General features: G+C 39.7%; 1 protein-coding gene across 3 annotated transcripts in view; it reads left to right on the top strand.

The window, feature by feature from the left end:
• The window catches only part of abca12 (ATP binding cassette subfamily A member 12), a 113886-nt gene that overhangs the window by 23444 nt on the left and 66971 nt on the right, over positions 1–23471 (top strand). For all 3 annotated transcript variants that reach the window (XM_087804388.1, XM_087804390.1, XM_087804389.1), the window contains 15 exons: positions 1781–1947; positions 2697–2830; positions 4586–4662; positions 6838–7011; positions 8605–8804; positions 8872–9005; positions 13382–13490; positions 14829–17399; positions 18103–18215; positions 18410–18668; positions 19353–19465; positions 20152–20219; positions 20299–20426; positions 22412–22542; positions 22668–22810. In XM_087804388.1, coding sequence (XP_087660514.1) covers positions 1781–1947; positions 2697–2830; positions 4586–4662; positions 6838–7011; positions 8605–8804; positions 8872–9005; positions 13382–13490; positions 14829–17399; positions 18103–18215; positions 18410–18668; positions 19353–19465; positions 20152–20219; positions 20299–20426; positions 22412–22542; positions 22668–22810 — 4521 coding nt within the window. The remainder of the gene's footprint in view (positions 1–1780; positions 1948–2696; positions 2831–4585; positions 4663–6837; positions 7012–8604; positions 8805–8871; positions 9006–13381; positions 13491–14828; positions 17400–18102; positions 18216–18409; positions 18669–19352; positions 19466–20151; positions 20220–20298; positions 20427–22411; positions 22543–22667; positions 22811–23471) is intronic.

Genomic DNA, 23471 nt, shown 5'->3' with positions numbered 1-23471 from the left:
AAAGAGCGAAGACATTAGATCTTTGGTTTCAAACTCAACCACCAAAATACTTTAACAGTGGAACAACTTTTACCAAACTTCCTGAAACGGGACGTTTCTTTTCGGAGGCGTGACTTATCTTAAAGTTGACTCATGTCATTGTATTCAAGACGCAGTAACTTCTCATCATGACCATGTTTTACACGTGCTCTGAAATCTGGGCGAACAAGTGGTTACGAGAGTCCATTATGAAGTAATAATGGCTTCACTCCTCCTCCAGCTGTAATCATGCCCCACTTTGTTTTACAACGGGTACCTTGAAGGTAGAGACTTCAGGGATTGATGATGTGTGGTTACAAACCTCCATACTTGACCAATCACATCAGAGTGGGTGTGGTTATGGTCAACAAGATTTAATCTCCAGAAAAACAGTGTTTTCAGTGGGCGGAGCTTAAGATCAGTTTCTAATGTCAATATTTCAATGAAAAGAGTTTTGTACAAACACACACTGATGATACAATAGAGTCACACATCACAACAACACACACACACAACAACAACACACACACACTGATGATACAATAGAGTCACACATCAGAACAACACACACACACTGATAATACAATAGAGTCACACATCACAAAAACACACACACACTGACGATACAATAGAGTCACACATCACAACAACACACACATACACACTGATGATACAATAGAGTCACACATCACAACAACACACACACACACTGATGATACAATAGAGTCACACATCACAAAAACACACACACACTGACGATACAATAGAGTCACACATCACAACAACACACACACACACACACTGACGATACAATAGAGTCACACATCACAACAACACACACATACACACTGATGATACAATAGAGTCACACATCACAACAACACACACACACACTGATAATACAATAGAGTCACACATCACAAAAACACACACACACTGACGATACAATAGAGTCACACACCACAACAACACACACACTGATGATACAATAGAGTCACACATCACAAAACACACACATACACACTGATGATACAATAGAGTCACACATCACAACAACACACACACACACTGATGATACAATAGAGTCACACATCACAACAACACACACACACACTGATGATACAATAGAGTCACACATCACAACAACACACACACTGATGATACAATAGAGTCACACATCACAATAACACACACACACTGATGATACAATAGAGTCACACATCACAACAACACACACACTGATGATACAATAGTGTCACACATCACAACAACACACACATACTGATGATACAATAGAGTCACACATCACAACAACACACACACTGATGATACAATAGAGTCACACATCACAACAACACACACACTGATGATACAATAGAGTCACACATCACAACAACACACACACACTGATGATACAATAGAGTCACACATCACAACAACACACACACTGATGATACAATAGTGTCACACATCACAACAACACACACACACACTGATGATACAATAGAGTCACACATCACAACAACACACACACTGATGATACAATAGTGTCACACATCACAACAACACACACATACTGATGATACAATAGAGTCACACATCACAACAACACACACACACTGATGATACAATAGTGTCACACATCACAACAACACACACATACTGATGATACAATAGAGTCACACATCACAACAACACACACACTTTTGTTCAACTTTAAATTTCTCATTTCATAATGTTGTTTTTTCACGTAACTGTCCAGGTGTGTCGTCTCTGGACCGAACACGTCTCTGCACACGATCTGGCGTTCTTCAGCGAGCAGCTGCACAGCCTGATGGGAATGGAGTCCACTGGAGGGGAGGGTGGAGTCCACGGGGCCAGGGCTCGGCGTAGCACAGGAACCCAAGCCCAGAACATCGATGAGGAACTGTGAGTGAGGACGTATGGAACACATGACAAAACCCTGTCTTATGCTGGGGAAGTAGTTCTTAAGATGATCCTTCAAATGTACGACCTTTGGGTCGGGGACAGTTTGAATCACAACTTTATTTATAACCACAGGATGACACAAGACTTTAAGTCGTATTTACGCTTGACTCCAAATGAAACTCAACAAATGTTCTCAACTTGCAAGTGACAAAATCAGTGATGTGTAGATGAGGCTTCATGAAACAGCTGATGATGTATCACAATACAGTGTCTTTATTAAGAATGACCACTAGATGTCGCTCTCTGCTTCATAATGTTTGACTCTGATCCACTAATTCAATGAAACCTGGCATTAATTTGAAACTGAGAGTGACATCTCCTGGTCATTCTTAATAAAAAAAACTGTATCATGATACATCATCAGCTGTTTCATGAAGCTTCATCAACACATCATTAGAATAAACCAATATTAAAAATAAACAACTGACACAACATTGATGTTCACATTAAATTGATTTATTTAATCCAAGCAATTCCAAATATGATGGATGTAAATATTTAATTAATCTTTAATTTAATGTTTCACTTCTTTAAAGCTAGTCGAAGAGTAAAGTTGAATTTAAATCGTCATAAGGGAACAGAAGTCTTTTATAAAATCAAAAAACCTTTTGTTTCGGTAGTTTTGTTTCCGTAGTGATCGTCCTAAATGAAGGTTAAATGAAGGTTATAAAGTCTGATGTTCTTCACAGGTTCCTGCACGTGGGACAGATGGTGCTGGACTTGGCAGAAGTCGTTCCGTACGTGGACACTGTGGTCAAGTCTGCTCTGAGAACTGGCTTCAGGCTCATGAACGCAGCCATATCAGGGTTGGATGTTGCTTCAGGTAAGAAATCAACGTGTTATGAACAACCTTTCGTCCGTCACGGTCCTGTAAATACATGTTGATGCACTTTCACATGAAACCGCCTCAAAATATCTCTGTTAAATATCTGTGAAATATACTTTAAAACAAGTAAATATAGATTCTTTGGAATGCTGTGGTAACGACTAGACTTTGTTTTGATGAATGGATGGATGGATGGATGGGTAGATGGATGAATAGATGGATAGATGGATAGATGGATAGAAGAATGGATGGGTGAATGGATAGTTAGATAGAAGGATGAATAGATGGATGGATACATGGATAGAAGGATGGATAGATGATAGATGGATAGAAGGATGGATGGATGGATGGATGGATGGATGGATGGATGGATGGATGGATGGATGGATGGATGGATGGATGGATACATGGATACATGGATAGAAGGATGAATAGGTGGATGGATAGATGGATGGATAGAAGGATGAATAGATAGATGGATAAATGTATGGATAGAAGGATGGATAGCTTGATGGATGGATGGATACATGGATAGAAAGATGGATAGATGGCTGGATAGATGGATGGATAGATCGGTACATGGATGGAAGGATGGATGGATAGAAGGATGAATAGATTGATAGATGGATAGATGGATGGATGGATGGATGGATGGATGGATGGATGGATAGATAGGTACATGGATGGAAGGATGGATGGATAGAAGGATAAATGGATGGATGGATGCATGGATGCATGGATGCATGGATGGATGGATGGATGATAAGTACATGGATGGAAGGATGGATGGATAGAAGGATGAATAGGTGGATGGATGGATGGATGGATGGATGGATGAATAGATGGATGGATGGATGGATGGATGGATGATAGGTACATGGATGGATGGATGGATGATAGGTACATGGATGGATGGATGGATGATAGGTACATGGATGGATGGAAGGATGAATAGATGGATAGATGGATGGATGGATGGATGGATGGATGGATGGATGGATGGATGGATGATAGGTACATGGATGGATGGAAGGATGGATGGATAGAAGGATGAATAGATGGATAGATGGATGGATGGATGGATGGATGGATGATAGGTACATGGATGGATGGAAGGATGGATGGATAGAAGGATGAATAGATGGATAGATGGATGGATGGATTATCTCAACCTTTAAAGTATATATTTTATTGAGTAATGTTTGGTTTGTTTATTTTGTTATCGCTATATAAATACAAATGACTAACTTACTCATTAATCATTAATCATAAAGTAATTATTATTAGTAAACTTTTAAGAAATGCTATATTTTCTTGCTAGTGAAACCATTAGTGACACTTTTAATTCCACGAAACTTAAAATCTGTGAGTGTAAAAACTAAAGAAAAGAAAGAAAGAGAAAATCAGTTTTTATCCATGAAAGAGCCACATTTCACCAGTCAGCGCCTGCATTAGTCATATCCAGTGACAGGGCAAGAAAGAAAACCTTTCACCGGGTTAGTGTCCATTGTTGTCGCTTCACTGAAGGAAACCAACAAAAACATGGGGGCCAAATAAAAGAGGTCGACGCCCTTTCTCAGGAGCCCGATGAAAGATAATGCATCTGTGAGTCCGGAGCTAAACTAAGGCCTTGTTTGAAAGGCATGAATACACAACGACAACACAAAGGAAAGAGATGCCTTGTGTCCCACATAACACACCTGAGTCTGACTCACGTGTTTCGCTGAAATGACATCGAATCTAAATTCACAGAAACGCTGCAGGGGGGATTGAGTGATGGAGGAGAACGACAAGATTTGATCGACCACGTCACTCGCTTGTTAACAAAGGTGAGTTTGTTTTTATGTTTCTTTGTTGTGACGTGAAAATATCTTCTGTGATCTCGTGAGATACCGACACATTGTCTCATGAGCCGTGTGGAAAGATTGATCTACATCCTGGTCACAGCTGGAACCATCAGAGATAAACATGTCAAGGACACGACATTACGTTTAAACTTCACTGGACGTTGATGTTGATTTTGTGACCTTTGAAGAGTCGGGTCAGATACAGAACATGGATTATGAAGGTCAACGATTGTACGGAGACATGTCAAGGATTAAACTGACATTAAGGACGTTTTAAAGGAATATTTGATGAACAAGGAAAAATACAGAGATTGTTGAAATAAATTTAGCTGAAATTTGACTCGAACTTCCTGGTGAGTTGACTTGTCTTAGGCTCTTGACTTGGACGTCAGAAGGATTTTGTGTGATTTAGTTTGAACCCCTGCTCTATGTCTGGACTATTGCAACAGTTTGTTTTAACATGTCTAAACCAGAAGGATGTGTCTCGCCTGCAGTTCATACTAAACTCTGCAGCCAGAATTCTGAGCTGCTCTAGTAGAAGAACTCACATTTCTCCTTCAAACTCTTCACTGACTGCCAGTTTCTTTCAGGATCATTTTAAAATTCTGGTTCTTACTTTCAGATCTATTCATGGTCAGACCTTCCATCAGTGATCTGATCCAGACTTACACCCCAGCTCGGGCTCTGAGGTCTGTGGATCAGAATCTACTGATGGTTCCTGAACTAATGGTGTTTGATGATCTACTGACTCCTTCAAGAAACATCTGTGTTTGATGATCTACTGACTCCTTCAAGAAACATCTGTGTTTGATGATCTACTGACTCCTTCAAGAAACATCTGTGTTTGATGATCTACTGACTCCTTCAAGAAACATCTGTGTTTGATGATCTACTGACTCCTTCAAGTAACATCTGTGTTTGATGATCTACTGACTCCTTCAAGAAACATCTGTGTTTGATGATCTACTGACTCCTTCAAGAAACATCTCTGTGTTTGATGATCTACTGACTCCTTCAAGAAACATCTGTGTTTGATGATCTACTGACTCCTTCAAGAAACATGTGTGTTTGATGATCTACTGACTCCTTCAAGAAACATCTGTGTTTGATGATCTACTGACTCCTTCAAGAAACATCTGTGTTTGATGATCTACTGACTCCTTCAAGAAACATCTGTGTTTGATGATCTACTGACTCCTTCAAGAAACATCTGTGTTTGATGATCTACTGACTCCTTCAAGAAACATCTGTGTTTGATGATCTACTGACTCCTTCAAGAAACATCTGTGTTTGATGATCTACTGACTCCTTCAAGAAACATCTGTGTTTGATGATCTACTGACTCCTTCAAGAAACATCTGTGTTTGATGATCTACTGACACCTTCAAGAAACATCTGTGTTTGATGATCTACTGACTCCTTCAAGAAACATCTGTGTTTGATGATCTACTGACTCCTTCAAGAAACATCTCTGTGTTTGATGATCTACTGACTCCTTCAAGAAACATCTGTGTTTGATGATCTACTGACTCCTTCAAGAAACATCTGTGTTTGATGATCTACTGACTCCTTCAAGAAACATCTGTGTTTGATGATCTACTGACTCCTTCAAGAAACATCTGTGTTTGATGATCTACTGACTCCTTCAAGAAACATCTGTGTTTGATGATCTACTGACTCCTTCAAGAAACATCTGTGTTTGATGATCTACTGACTCCTTCAAGAAACATCTGTGTTTGATGATCTACTGACTCCTTCAAGAAACATCTCTGTGTTTGATGATCTACTGACTCCTTCAAGAAACATCTGTGTTTGATGATCTACTGACTCCTTCAAGAAACATCTCAAGACACTTTTATTTGAGCTTTTCCTTGATTCTCTGAGACTCTTGTGTTTGTCTCAGTGTTATCTTGATCTTTTATGTATTTATTTTATTGAGTATTGTTTTGATCGTTTAAGCGCTTTGTGACCCTGGTCTAGAAAAGCGCTTTACAAATATGACTTACTTAATTACTCTATTACAAACTATATATTTAATAGTATTATAACCTTAACATAAATGAATAATGTAATTGTGGTCTCAGCAACTTAAACTAATGTATGTTAAGTCTTTGAAACATAAAATACTGGTCAACATGTGGATCAAATCTCCTGCAGGTTCTGGCAGGAGAACCTGTGACTTGTGAAGCGGTTGTGGCTCCTCTGGAAGATCTTCTCTCTCAACTTCTGAACTACAACATGACCGTGAGAGTCACCGGCGAACTCATCTGCAACAACCCCATGGATCTACTGGATCTTCTGCTGATGGACTGGGATCATCTACTCGCTCCGGTGAGAACATTTTATCAAAAATACAAACTAATCATTTGTTTCGTTTAAAACTTTTCATTTAAAGGTCAACGGTTTACAAAAAATCGACCCTTGGACTTAATGTGATTCACATTTTTGAAATTGTTGCCAAGACAATACAGTAAAATAAAAATCATTTGCTCTTAAATGAAGTTTTATGATGTGGTTAAAGAATGTAACTAATAAATATTCTAGTAACTAGTGTGACTTCATAAACTAAAGATGTCAGTGTTCTTCTTCTTCTTGTTCTTCTTATCTTGTGCTTGTTCTTGTTCTTCTTCTTGTTCTTGTTCTTGTTCTTCTTATCTTGTTCTTGTGCTTGTTCTTGTTCTTGTTCTTGTTCTTCTTATCTTGTGCTTGTGCTTGTGCTTGTTCTTGTTCTTGTTCTTGTTCTTCTTATCTTGTGCTTGTGCTTGTGCTTGTTCTTGTTCTTGTTCTTGTTCTTGTTCTTGTTCTTGTTCTTGTTCTTGTTCTTGTTCTTGTGCTTGTTCTTGTTCTTGTTCTTGTTCCTCTTATCTTGTTCTTGTGCTTGTGTTTGTTCTTGTTCTTGTTCTTGTTCTTGTTATTGTTCTTGTTCTTGTGCTTGTGTTTGTTCTTGTTCTTGTTATTGTTCTTGTTCTTGTTCTTGTTCTTCTTATCTTGTGCTTGTGCTTGTTCTTGTTCTTGTTCTTGTTCTTGTGCTTGTTCTTGTTCTTGTTCTTTTTCTTCTTGTTCCTCTTATCTTGTTCTTGTGCTTGTGTTTGTTCTTGTTCTTGTTCTTGTTCTTGTGCTTGTTCTTGTTCTTGTTATTGTTCTTGTTCTTGTGCTTGTGTTTGTTCTTGTTCTTGTTCTTGTTCTTGTGCTTGTTCTTGTTATTGTTCTTGTTCTTGTTCTTGTTCTTTTTCTTCTTGTTCCTCTTATCTTGTTCTTGTTCTTGTGCTTGTGCTTGTGCTTGTGCTTGTGCTTGTGCTTGTGCTTGTGCTTGTGCTTGTGCTTGTGCTTGTGCTTGTGCTTGTGCTTGTTCTTGTTCTTGTTCTTGTTCTTTTTCTTCTTGTTCCTCTTATCTTGTTCTTGTTCTTTTGCTTGTTCTTGTTCTTCTTGTTCTTTTTCTTCTTATCTTGTTCTTGTTCCTCTTTTTGTTTTTCTTCTTGTTCTTCTTTTGTTTCTTGGTCTTCCTGTTCTTCTTTTTGTTCTTGTTCTTGTTTTTCTTCTTGTTCTTCCTCCTCCTTAAAATTACATACAACATCAAAATCTCACTCATTCTTCATGTTTTGAGACAGTTTAGAAAATATACATTTAGTTTGGCTCGTGAGAAATACATTTTTATGTTTAAGTTTTATTTCCCTGACTTTAAATATATTTAACTTAAAGAACTGTTTTCTTTTCGATCGACTGAAGTGGATTGACTCCAAATCTAAAATGATTAGTTAAATACAAGAAAGACAGTTAGAAGAGTCAGAGTTGGAGATGCTCAGGTTTTCATTGGATACATTTGACCTGAATACAAACGTAAAACCCTATAACAACATGTGTTAGTCTATTTTTAATGATCGCAGAACCATTTAAACGAATTCCAAAATGAATTTTTCTCTCCAGATAAATAACATCACGTTGGAGGAAGACGACGTCTACGACGTTACTCTTCCCATGATCCTCTCTGCCTGGCACCGACTGAACTCATCTGCTCTGGAGACGTTCTACTTCTTGTCCGAGTTGGTCGAAGAACTGAGTGAAGATGGTTTAATGAGCTGGATGCCAGGAAATGGTCCTAGTGTGACTGGAAACCTCCTGCAAAGGTACTGAATGTCTTTGAATGTGATGAAATGAACACGTTTGAAACATTTCCATCCATGTGCGTCACAGTGTGATGCAAGTGTTGGTGAGTTCCGGAGAAAGCCTGGAGAAGAGTCACCTGTGGCCGGCGGCGGAAGACTACGTTCTCATGGTTTATGGGATTCTTAATTACAAGCCTGGAGAATCAGCGCCGCTCACCAAATGTGAGTCTCTTTGACTTCTTGTTCTTGTTCTTTTTCTTTTTCTTCTGTTATTGTTCTTGACTTCTTGTTCTTGTTCTTGTTCTTGTTCTTGTTCTTGTTCTTGTTCTTGTTCTTGTTCTTGTTCTTTTTCTTTTTCTTCTGTTCTTGTTCTTGACTTCTTGTTCTTGTTCTTGTTCTTGTTCTTGTTCTTGTTCTTGTTCTTGTTCTTGTTCTTGTTCTTGTTCTTTTTCTTCTGTTCTTTTCATTTTCATTTTCATTTTCATTTTCTTGTGCTTGTTCTTGTTCTTGTTCTTGTTCTTGTTCTTTTTCTTCCGTTCTTGTTCTTTTTCTTTTTCTTGTGCTTGTGCTTGTGCTTGTGCTGGTGCTGGTGCTGGTGCTGGTTCTGGTTCTGGTTCTTGTTCTGGTTCTTGTTCTTGTTCGTGTCCTTGTGCTAGTGCTTGTTCTTGTGCTTGTTCTTGTTCTTGTTTTTGTTCTTGTTCTTGTTCTTGTGCTTGTTCTTGTTCTTGTTCTTGTTCTTTTTCTTTTTCTTTTTCTTGTGCTGGTGCTAGTGCTTGTGCTGGTTCTTGTTCTTGTTCTTGTTCTTGTGCTGGTGCTGGTGCTGGTGCTGGTGCTGGTGCTGGTTCTGGTTCTGGTTCTGGTTCTGGTTCTGGTTCTGGTTCTGGTTCTTGTTCTTGTTCTTGTTCGTGTTCTTGTGCTAGTGCTAGTGCTTGTTCTTGTGCTTGTTCTTGTTCTTGTTCTTGTTCTTGTGCTTGTGCTTGTTCTTGTTCTTGTTCTTTTTCTTTTTCTTTTTCTTTTTCTTTTTCTTTTTCTTTTTCTTTTTCTTGTGCTGGTGCTAGTGCTTGTGCTGGTTCTTGTTCTTGTTCTTGTTCTTGTTCTTGTGCTGGTGCTGGTTATTGTTCTTGTTCTTGTTCTTGTTCTTGTTCTTGTTCTAGTGCTAGTGCTAGTGCTTGTGCTTGTGCTTGTGCTTGTGCTTGTGCTTGTGCTTGTGCTTGTTCTTGTTCTTTTTCTTCCGTTCTTGTTCTTGTGCTTGTTCTTGTTTCTTTTTCTTCGTATCTTGTTCTTCTCCTTGTTCTTGTTTATTTTTCTTCTTTATTTTGTTCTTGTCCTTGTTCTTTTTCTTGTTCTTGTTCTTGTTCTTGTTCTTGTTCTTGTTTCTTCTTATCTTGTTCTTGTCCTTGATTAACAAATTACACTTCTTGACATTTTCATGACACAGCATCGTGACCTCATACCGTTCCTCAGCGTCGCACACATTTCGTGACCACTTATCTCCACATACTTGCGTCTGAGAACAGGTCGAGGAGGCAGCAGGCGATGTTCACAGACAGACTGAAACCTCCTCTGGCTACAAAGCTTTCTTAAAGTGATAATTTAGCAAGATTTATGTCAAACTCAGTCACACAAGGAACATCTTTAAGGGACTCAAGGTCGCAAACAGGATGCATAATAACCACACTATCATTAACAGGAAGTATTAGTTGTTTTTCTTACATTTCATTCTTGAAGGCTCAATCTTATCTAAATATCTGTTTGTTCTTTATCACTGAACAATAACATCAAATATTTCTCTTCACCGACAGTTAACGCAATGGTGGGCACTTTAATCTGCTCAGGGGCCACATTTTATAAACTTGTAGGGGCTGTCAAGCAAAAATGAAGGGAAACAAGTATAAAATCAACTCATAAAAATTAATAATTTTTGTATTGTATTTTAATGTCATAAAAAGGACGTTTGTCCCCAAATATTTATAAATTTTCACTTGTTTATAAATCTTTTTTAAGGGGCCATAAATCCTTACAAAAATGGCTAAAGTGTTGGAAAAAACCCTATAGTTTGCTTGTATCTATATAATACTAATATAAATAAATAATATATATTCAAAAAGATTTCTACTTGATTGTTGACACCATGAGGGCCACATAAATGCAGTTAGAGGTCCTTACTTTGCCCAGGTACGAGTGAATGGAAAGTTGTGTTTACCTGTTGACTATAATTGATCATTTCTGATCCTTATATTATCTGAAACACTTTTATAGATCATGATCTTAACATTAAAATTAATTTCCTTTATTTTTAACTGTCCTGTGGGCCTCTCCTGACATGTAGTATATGTTCTTCTCTCCAAGATGCAGTAAGTTCCTCATCAGGACTATGTTTACACGAGAGTCCATTATGACATAATAATGGCTTCACTCCTCCTCCAGCTGTAATCACGCTTTGTTTATACAACGAGTCCCTTGGTGGTGGACACCATTGAAGACGTGCGGTGACAAACATCCATGCTTGACCAATCACATCAGAGTGGGCGTGGTTATGATCAACAAGATTTCATCTCCAGAAAAAAGTGTTGTCAGTAGGCGGAGCTTAAGATTATTTTCCAATGTCAATATTTCAATGAAAGGAGAGTTTTGTACAAACACACACAGATGATACAATAGAGTCACACATCACATCAACACACACACACTGATGATACAATAGAGTCACACATCACAACAACACACACACACTGATGATACAATAGAGTCACACATCACAACAACACACAGACTGATGATACAATAGAGTCACACATCACAACAACACACAGACTGATGATACAATAGAGTCACACATCACAACAACACACACACTGATGATACAATAGAGTCACACATCACAACAACAAACACACACTGATGATACAATAGAGTCACACATCACAACAACACACACACTGATGATACAATAGAGTCACACATCACAACAACACACACACACGGATGATACAATAGAGTCACACATCACAACAACACACACACTGATGATACCATAGAGTCACACACCACAACAACACACACACACACTGATTATACAATAGAGTCACACATCACAACAACACACACACACACACACTGATGATACCATAGAGTCACACACCACAACAACACACACACACACTGATTATACAATAGAGTCACACATCACAACAACACACACACACACACTGGTGATACAATAGAGTCACACATCACAACAACACACACACACGGATGATACAATAGAGTCACACATCACAACAACACACACACTGATGATACCATAGAGTCACACACCACAACAACACACACACACACTGATTATACAATAGAGTCACACATCACAACAACACACACACACACACACTGGTGATACAATAGAGTCACACATCACAACAACAAACACACACTGATGATACAATAGAGTCACACATCACAACAACACACACACTGATGATACAATAGAGTCACACATCACAACAACACACACACTGATGATACAATAGAGTCACACATCACAACAACACACACACACACACACACTGGTGATACAATAGAGTCACACATCACAACAGCACACACACACACACACTGGTGATACAATAGAGTCACACATCACAACAACAAACACACACTGATGATACAATAGAGTCACACATCACAACAACACACACACTGATGATACAATAGAGTCACACATCACAACAACACACACACACGGATGATACAATAGAGTCACACATCACAACAACACACACACTGATGATACAATAGAGTCACACATCACAACAACACACACACTGATGATACAATAGAGTCACACATCACAACAACACACACACACAGATGATACAATAGAGTCACACATCACAACAACACACACACTGATGATACCATAGAGTCACACACCACAACAACACACACACACACTGATTATACAATAGAGTCACACATCACAACAACACACACACACACACACTGGTGATACAATAGAGTCACACATCACAACAACACACACACACACACTGGTGATACAATAGAGTCACACATCACAACAACACACACACACACACACACACACACACACACACTGGTGATACAATAGAGTCACACATCACAACAACACACACACACACACACTGGTGATACAATAGAGTCACACATCACAACAACACACACACACACACACACACTGATGGTACAATAGAGTCACACATCACAACAACACACACACACACACACACACTGATGGTACAATAGAGTTACACATCACAACAACTCACATACACACTTTAGCTGAACTCCGTACGAAATAATACGTTGCTCAGGTCGTTCTAAGGCATAAGAAACCTCTTAAATTTCACTTCCCTAAATGTGCATAAATAAGGGAGAGAGGGAAGAAGAAACGTGAGGATATTTTTATGTGGGTCGGCACCGTGTTGATCCTGAAAACACTTGAGAAACCTGCGAAATATCCTCAAGTGTTTTTTTGAAGTTTGATGTTGAAAAAGCTTAAATAAAACCTTATTTTAATGTAAGCTTTATTCTTGTCTCATATACATTGTGTTCCTCACCAGGTTCCTTTAGAAACCAAGCACTCCACTGTGACGGCGATTTGAACTGGAACACTTTGGCTCACACGCTTTTACAAGTGCTAACGTCCCCGAGCGAGAACACTCTGTTGAGGTACGTTCTCCAGGTGCACCAACTTTACTGCCGTTTAAATCAAGCCTGAGATTCAAGGAATGTAGTCACACATGCCGAACGTGGCCCGAAGAAGGACTCGCTCGCGTGACGGTCTTGAGATGTATATCTTCCATCTCGTCTGAAGCCAGAAGGGACAAGTTGACTTTGAATTTGTCGTTGCTCGTTCGTAACCTGCAGGAGCCCTGGTGCTTGAGTGACATTCAACGAGATAAACAAATACTTGCTATGAGTTACAAAGAATGACGGCCTCAGATCTTTCCTAGAGAAGATAGACGACTACTCCGCGAAATATAACATTTCAATGAAGACTTTTAGAGAAATCAATAATTAAACATCCATATTTTAACCGTCCTAGTCATGTGACATCGTCAAAGATGACAGGTTTGTGACGCTATAGCTGGAGGTTAAGACATCAGTCTCGTAAAACCATATGAAGCGACATTAAAGAAGGTAATTTATCGATCTCAGCGCCACATGATTCATTACAGCCATTTTCAAGGTCACGTCCTTTCATGAGATACTACCGAGGAAGATAAAATCCATCCATTTGTCAAAGAGCAGTGCAGCAGATGGAGGAAAGTAGGAGTAGATTTGTCGGGTTCAGATGTTTTTCGGACATTTAGAGACACAAAGAAGCAAAGCCCCAGGAAACTGGTGTGATGTGAAGCAGTTTTGGAAGAAAAGAAGAAAAAGTATGTTTTTGCTATAAAACGATATTTCAGCACAACGAACACTTTCTTCTTGAAGAACGAGAAATTCCCTAATTTTTCCAGATGACGAGTGATGTGTCCCGATTTGCTACCCCTTAGCCACTCCAAAAAGAAATATCCAACTAAAAATTGGATCGGCCCTACCCCTTGCTACTTCATCACTTGACTGGATGCTATGTTGTACCAAAACATGTATTAAAACAACCATTTATAAGTAGTTGAGAATAGTGAACGAAAATAGTTACATAAAATGTAATTTAACACCTTGTTATCACGGGTCATGATATTGATCTGCATTGTAACTAGTAATGTGTTGATGAGGCTTCATGAAGCAGCTGATGAGGTATCACGATACAGTGTCTTGATATTAAGAGGCCACTAGATGTCACTCTCTGCCTTATAATGTTTGGCTCTGATCTAATGATTCAATGAAAGCTGGAAGAAGGTGCCATCTAGAGGACACTGTATCATGATACCTCATCAGCTGTTTCATGAAGCCTCATGAACTATTGTAACCATTGAAAAGGTTTTTAAGGCTCATGCAGGCCATGAGTTTAGATGATTGAGAAACTTGTTCAGTCAAAGTAATGACAGCGTTTCTCCGCAGCTTGCTCAAAGGAACCGTGAATCTCCTGGAGAACGTTTTTGGCGACGCTGTCGTGATGTTGGCCGACACACAACTGACTCAACAAATCCCAGGCGGCGACGCGCTCTCGGATTACTTGCTGGACCTGGTGAAGAACCTGCAGGACTTTGTCTACTCCATCTCCGCCAGTTCCAACGAAGCCACAGCCAACCCTCACGTCTTGCTCAATCTGACCGGAGAACTGTTTCAGTCGAGCGGTCTCGCCCCGTTCTTCCCTCTGTTGGTCCGAGAAAGCCCTCCGTCTTTCTCCGAAGTCCTGGAGGCCGTCGCAAAGTTTCTGAGAGCCAAACAACACCTTTTTAATTTCCAACTGGAAGATCCTACGATGCAAGAGCTGGAGCAGCTGCTCATGAACTTCCTCTCCGTAGAGGGAAGCCTGGAAATGTCCATTTCCCAAACCATTGGGACTTCCATGCTTACCTACGCTTTTGACCTAGACCCTCAAGAAGTGGCAGGGTTGAGAGAGTGCGTCAAGCTTTTATCGAACTCCACCTCCAGATTCATCTTGGAAGCCGTCCTCGGAGCCACGGATTCATTGAGAACAGTGATGGACGCCGAAGAAGGCGACCCAACTGAAGTGGTCGTCCATTACATCCGTCAGCTTCAAGAGTTCCTGATGAGACTTTCCCAGCTGCGTAGAATTGAAGAAGACCCTCACGGACGGATGAGCCAGACCGAGCTGAGCCCACTCGTCAACATCTCCCGGTATCTGTCTCCTGAAGGTATTCAGATGCTCACCCACGCTGGACCGGAAGCTGCACAGCAAGTCATCTTAGAGGTTTTCCACAAAGTTCTCCCGGTGACGATTCAGCAGAGAATGTACACCTTGGTTCAGAACTTGTGCGAGTTGCAAAGTCGACTCAGTTCATGTAAAAATGTGACGGAATGTTCCGCCGGAGTCGTTAAAGTCTTTACACACCTTGAGGATTTCTTGATGATGATCGGCTCTTCTAGTTTCTCTCTCAAAGTTAGAGGAACAGACCTTTTCACTGAAGAAGACGAAGCTATGGCTCGACTTTTAATCTCTCTCCGTCTGACGCCGAAAGATCTCGTCTCTCTGGACACCTTCGAAGAAGCCCTCGATGCTATGAAAACAATCGGTGCCTCCTCAAATATGTCATCCTCTGAAATCCTGCAACTATTGAATCTCACCGTGGAGGAGCTGGAGGACCTCGCTTCTCTGCTGGAGGACGTCGACGTCAACGGCCTGTTAGAAAGTGCGATGGAAATACCAGATCTTCTCGCGTGCTTTACGTCGGAACAAGATCCCGACAAGATCGGACAATGTGTCGTTTTAACGTTGAAGCAGTTCAGCGTTTTGCTGGCGAAGTTTCCGGCGCTGGAGGATCACAGGGAAGCCATATTGTCGGCCCCGTCTCTCGTCAATAGAACGCTCGCCCAGGTCATGGCTATGAACCCCGTCTCTCAAGCGGTGGTCGTCAACACGCTGCACGACATCGTCGCTAACGTTAAGATGAACCTTCAACGCAACCACTTGTACACGCCAGAGGTCGAGAGAGAGTTCGAAGTGCTGGACGAGCTTTTAGAGGTCGCCGCCGACCCCAAACCTCTGAATGACTTCTTTAACGCCGACTCAACCGACGAGATGTACGAACCCAAGAGGTACCTGGAAATCATCAAGTGGTACTTGATGAAACTGGAAAACGCCTCCAGCGGCAGCTCCTTCTCCGAGCTCCTCCGTCCGTATCTCAACATCGTACAGATGAATTTGGCGCAACAAGTGGCTCAAACCGACATGAACATTCACATCACACGTGAAGTCACGCACCTGATGGAAGGTCTGCGCTATCCTCTGGACGGGGAAGGGGTTCATAAGATCGGCCGCGTCGCTCTCGCAATAGCTGGACGACTTTTCAATGTCCTCAAAGACAACGTGAACATCCAGGCTTACTTGGACCAAAGCAGCTCTGACGGGCAAATGTTTAACGCAACCATGGAAGCAGTCGAAGGCGTCCTTGATGTGATGAAGCTCTGGTGGCAAAACCCCAACGTCACGATGACGCTCGCGAACATGCTTCAATGGTCGAACTCGACGGAAGCATCGGTGCCGCTCAAGGACGTCAACCAGTTGCTGCAGACCGTCCAGTTCCCACTGACCAATGACCAACGTGGTTTCTTGATGATCGTCCGCAACATCATTGGAAACCTCAACCAGGTCATAATGGTGCTCGAGGGTCCTGGCGACCAAGGGATGGATCGACTGTCGGCTCCAATCACGGAAGTCCTCAAAAATGTTCTCCAGCTCTTGTCAGGATTGACAGAAGGTCCACAGACTCTTCCACAGCAGGACATCATGGAGATAGTTCAGCTCTCACTGAGGCTTGCTACTCAGAAGATGAGTTTTTCAGAGTCTGTTCAAACTTGGGAAGACATTCTCGAGAAAGGCCAGAAGCTGATCAAGAACAACATCGCGCAAGAAGCCTCCGTCTACCTGATGGTTCCTCTGAAGGTTCTTCAAACCTACTTTGAGGGAATCTCAGAACATACCGGGCCAGACACGATCAACTACTTGTGAGTGTTTTGTCTTTGAATATACATGTGAAACGATCTCAAGTTTGTGTTAAATTATCTTGAATACTTCATAATACTACTTTAATATCCATTAGATCAGTGAGTTTTAAGTGTATTTGATTGTGATACTGACTGTAACTATTGCTTTTAATCTTCAAATGGAAGGATAAATATTATATACATACGTTTTTAAATATAGATCGAAAAGCTAAATAGGTAGAATTTTAAAAGTGGCTCAAACCCACACATTAGAAAATTAAGCACATGTCAATCCTTCAAAAGACGAATGGATCCATACTGTTCTCTGAAACACCATCAAGATTAAATCATCTGCTTCTTGACCTAAATCTTCCTGAAAATTTCAACATATCTTAAACTTATTTTGGCGACAGACAGATAAACAACAAAGATTGAATGAACTTCTCAGTGGAGGTTTTTATAACTTTTAACTTTCTGTTCCTGTTTTGATCTTTGAAGTGAATTTCCGGAGTGATTTTATTGAAGAGTAGTTTGAAAATCATCATATATTATTGACGTCAGATAGTGTGGAATCATTTTTCAAGCAGTTTCAAGAGGACTTACTGTATATCGTGAATTAAACACGTTCTTAATAGAACAAATGTTAAATCCATGCCTGACAGATGAATAATGTCTTAATTTTTTCAACACGTCTGATAATAACCGTTGATCTTCTCTCCTGAAGGATTCTGGACGTGATTTCGATAGTGGAGAGTCTTCTGCCTCCGAACAGCTCAGCCCAGGACGTGGTTTCTCAAGTCATCGGTGTCCTCGGCTCCGTCCTGCAGCCTCAGGAAGGCAAGACTGGTTCATGACTCCATCTTCAACTCGTCTCTCCAGTCGTTCTTGTGTTTACGAGAAGTTTTTAATTGAAAAAAATGTTTATTTCTGCTGTGGAGATGAATGTTTGGATAAATACTGAAGCATTAAGTGGAATTGTTTTATTTCCTGTTATTGCAAAAATCCTAAAAATGTTCTCCAACTCTTGTCAGGATCCACAGAAGGTCCACAGTCTCTTCCACAGCAGGACATCATGGAGATAGTTCAGCTCTCACTGAGGCTTGCTACTCAGAACATGAGTTTCTCAGAGTCTGTTCGCATTTGGAAAGCCATTCTCGAGAAAGGCCAGAAGCTGATCAAGAACAACATCCCGAAAGAAGCCTCCGTCTACCTGATGGTTCCTCTGAAGGTTCTTCTAACCTACTTTAAGGGAATCTCAGAACATACCGGTCCAGACACGATCAACTACTTGTGAGTGTTTTGTCTTTGAATATACATGTGAAACGATCTCAAGTTTGTGTTAAATTATCTTGAATACTTTAATGTCCTTTAGATCAGTGAGTCTTCAGTGTATTTTATTAGTATATTGATTGTAACTATTAGTATTAGTCTCCGAACTTTAAATATTATATAAATATGTTTTAAAATATAACTAGAAAATCTATATGTAAAAAATAGAAGTCCTGGCTCAAACCCACACGTTCACAAAATGATGAATATAGTTTTTGGAGCTATCTTTAAACGATCAATCCTTCAAAAGATTAGTGGATCCAGACTGTTATCTGTTACACCATGAAAATGACCAAAGTTTCCTGAAAATATCCACATTATTGAGATATTTTGATGATGGACAGATGGATAAACTACAATGATTGAATAACTTTCTTAATGAAGGTTATTTTAATGATTAACTTAAAAAAACATGACCTTCTTATTGGATGTAATAATATCTGTCAACTTTCTGGTGACATCAGAGAGTGTGGAATAAATTCATTAACCATTTTAAAGAGAATTAAAAATGTTCCTATTGTTGAGTCCGTGCCTTAAACAAAGATCATGTGATCAGAGATGATGAAGTGAAGGTGAAGTGGTGAACACGTCTCACTTCTGTGTTTTAACACGTCTGATGATAACCGTTGATCTTCTCTCCTGAAGGATTCTGGACGTGATGACGAGAGTGGAGAGTCTTCTGCCTCCGAACAGCTCCGCCCGGGTCGTGGTTTCTCAAGTCATCGGTGTCCTCGGCTCCGTCCTGCAGCCTCAGGAAGGCAAGACTGGTTCATGACTCCATCTTCAACTCGTCTCTCCAGGCTGTTATCTGTTACATCATGAAAATGACCAAACTTTCCTGAAAATATCCACATTATTGAGATATTTAGATGATGGACAGACAGATAAACTACAATAATTTATTTATTATTTTAATAATTGCAAGTACATTTATCCCAACATAATGATTAATGTCAAATAATGAACCCGATTTAATTCAACTTATTAAAAAACATTATAGACTCCCAGCATGCATTGCATGTTTTGTTGTGTTCTTTGGTTCACATTATTGATGCTTATTGTGTGTTTGACACTTAAAAACTAAAATGTATTTCACTGAACACACTCTAAGTTTGGGACCTTGTCCAAAATGAGTTTGTACAATACATGAAGAAAAACCAAGTAAATGAATATAAAAAGTAACCTTTTTTAAAATCGCCTTTTAAGTTACTTAATGAAGTCGGTGCATCAGTTTGATATATCCTTGGAAGTGGAACAAAAACAAACATATAACATGGTCGCTTACATTTTGTGTTTATTTCACTGAAACAAATAACTTTAATCTTCATCCGTAGGTTTACTTAACAAGCTTAAATAACAATAATAAATATAAATAATAATAATACTTGTATCATTGATGAGGTCTGAAGCGAGAACTTTCACAGAGGATTTCTTTTGTTTTTAGGAAACAAATATGGTTTGGAGGACTTTGAAAATCTGACGGCAGAAAACGCGACGTTCTTTCTCGAGCACGTGAGTTTGACTCCTGCGTGTTTCTGACCAAAAAAATGTCGGATCTTTTTAAACGACAAAATAATCGTTGCTGTTCCAGATGGAGGCCTTCGTGAAGATACTGTGGCCTCACCTGGGGTCGAAGGTGAAGCTTCCTTCTCTCGCCGACGTCTTTCGAATCCTGGAAGATCTGATGAAGGACGAGGTCGACCCGGAGACTTGGGATGAGTAAGAGTTCGTCTGTACATGGATTCAACACATACTTTAATATGTTCCATAAAATCTTCAAAAACACATTTGAAATCAACTTTTTAATGACATGTCAAGATCACATGAAGTCAGTAAGTAAGTAATTATTATTTGTAAAGAATCAGAAGCGTGTAAATAACAAAACAATACAAAGTTAAAATACATAATCCAAGAAAACATAGAGACAAACACAACAACAAGAAAGTGAAGAAAAAGCTCAAATCAAAGTGTCTTGAGATGTTTCTTGAAGGAGTCAGTAGATCATCAAACACAGATGTTTCTTGAAGGAGTCAGTAGATCATCAAACACAGATGTTTCTTGAAGGAGTCAGTAGATCATCAAACACAGATGTTTCTTGAAGGAGTCAGTAGATCATCAAACACAGATGTTTCTTGAAGGAGTCAGTAGATCATCAAACACAGATGTTTCTTGAAGGAGTCAGTAGATCATCAAACACAGATGTTTCTTGAAGGAGTCAGTAGATCATCAAACACAGATGTTTCTTGAAGGAGTCAGTAGATCATCAAACACAGATGTTTCTTGAAGGAGTCAGTAGATCATCAAACACAGAGATGTTTCTTGAAGGAGTCAGTAGATCATCAAACACAGAGATGTTTCTTGAAGGAGTCAGTAGATCATCAAACACAGATGTTTCTTGAAGGAGTCAGTAGATCATCAAACACAGATGTTTCTTGAAGGAGTCAGTAGATCATCAAACACAGATGTTTCTTGAAGGAGTCAGTAGATCATCAAACACAGATGTTGGTTCCGAAGCTTAGGAGCAACAGTCTGGAAGGATTTCTCTCCTCTGGTCCGGAAGTTCAGGAACCATCAGTAGATTCTGATCCACAGACCTCAGAGCCCGAGCTGGGGTGTAAGTCTGGATCAGATCACTGATGGAAGGTCTGACCATGAATAGATCTGAAAGTAAGAACCAGAATTTTAAAATGATCCGGAAAGAAACTGGCAGCCAGTGAAGAGTTTGAAGGAGAAATGTGAGTTCTTCTACTAGAGCGGCTCAGAATTCTGGCTGCAGAGTTTAGTATGAACTGCAGACGAGACGATCCTTCTGGTTTAGACATGAAATAAACTGTTACAATAGTCTGAACAACAACACATGGATTATAAAATCCAGATCTTGTTGTGACAACATTTTCTTGGGATTTTCAAGAATCTGTTGATACGACACAATATATAGTGATATATAGTGATAGTGTAGTAACAAGTATATATGTGTATTATTGTGGAGTACTTGACTCTGCCGTTGCGGAATTTACAGACCGAAAAACACATATCTCAAACCTGTTGCATGAGAAGCTTCCAAATAAATCCATAAATATCTTCTGACAATGCTGCGGTTCAAGTTTCTCACACTTGAATTGAAGGTCATATCGTCTGCTGAAGGTGAATCCAGGTGTTGAACGAACAATTATCCTCATGTTCTTCTCACGTTCGTCTCGCGTTCTTCTCATGTTCTTCTCACGTTCTTTTCACGTTCTTCTCACGTTCTTCTCACGTTCTTCTCACGTTCTTCTCATGTTCTTCTCACGTTCTTCTCACGTTCTTCTCATGTTCTTATGTTTTTTTCATGTTCTTCTCACGTTCTTCTCACGTTCGTCTCACGTTCTTCTCACGTTCTTCTCACGTTCTTCTCACGTTCGTCTCACGTTCTTCTCGCGTTCTTCTCATGTTCTTCTCACGTTCTTTTCACGTTCTTCTCACGTTCTTCTCACGTTCTTCTCATGTTCTTCTCATGTTCTTCTCATGTTCTTCTCACGTTCTTCTCATGTTCTTCTCACGTTTTTTTCATGTTCTTCTCACGTTCTTCTCACGTTCGTCTCACGTTCTTCTCGCGTTCTTCTCATGTTCTTCTCACGTTTTTTTCATGTTCTTCTCACGTTCTTCTCATGTTCTTCTCACGTTCTTCTCACGTTCTTCTCACGTTCTTCTCACGTTCTTCTCAGACTGGAGGACGCGTTGGAACCGACGTTTGACTCTTTGCACGAGACCGACTTCTGGAGCGAAGCCTCGTCCGTCGTGCGGCGCGTGACAAAAGTATCTCGGCATCTGGTCGACGTTACGAAGGCGGAGAACGGTGAGTGACATCTTCTCAAGGTCATTGGTTTATGAAGGAAATCACTGTTGATCGTTCTCGATGTGATTGACTCTGGATTCCTTGATTGTGCTGTAACGTCTGAAGCTCCTTCTCTTCTCCTCCAGACCTGATCCGAAGCCTTCAGGTGCCTGTGATGACGCTGATGAAAGACGTCGCACATTCTTTGAACTCCAGTCATTTCAAGATGTCAGACTTCGCACGGAGGAGTCGGACGGCGGTGGAGAGAACGCTGGCGGCGTCTCAGCAGGTCCTTCTTCTTCTTCTTCTTCTTCTTCTTCTTCTACTTCGGCTCTCGGGTCTTTTTCTTCTGAACTGTTTTTATCTTCTCAACGAACCCTTCGCAAATCAAATCTTGTTTTTTTAATGTAAGTTTAAATCATGAACTTTGGTAAAGAAAAATGTTAAGTATTGACAGTAAAACTAGGATAAAAAGAGTTAAAGAAGACATGTTGTATAGTATAGTATAGTATAATTATAATTAGTAGTAAAAATATAGTATATATAGTAGAATTAGAAAAGTAAAAGTAGAAGCAGTAGAAGTAGTATTAGAATTAGTAGAATAAGTATTAATAGTAGTAATAGAAGTAGTAGTAGTAGAAGTAGTAGCATAATTATTAAGAGTAGTAGTAGAAGAAGTATTAAAAGTAGTAGTAGAAGTAGTAGAAGAAGCATTAAAAGTAGTAGTGGAAGTAGAAGAATGAGTACTAAAAGTAGTAGTGGAAGTAGTAGAATAAGTATTAAAAGTAGTAATAGTAGTAGTAGAAGTAGTAGCATAATTATTAAGAGTAGTAGTAGAAGAAGTATTAAAAGTAGTAGTAGAAGTAGTAGAAGAAGCATTAAAAGTAGTAGTGGAAGTAGAAGAATGAGTACTAAAAGTAGTAGTGGAAGTAGTAGAATAAGTATTAAAA

Source organism: Callionymus lyra, chromosome 12 (genome assembly GCF_982586985.1).
Source record: "Callionymus lyra chromosome 12, fCalLyr1.hap1.1, whole genome shotgun sequence".
Classification (NCBI taxonomy): domain Eukaryota; kingdom Metazoa; phylum Chordata; class Actinopteri; order Syngnathiformes; family Callionymidae; genus Callionymus; species Callionymus lyra.
This window is presented reverse-complemented; position numbering and strand designations above follow the sequence as displayed.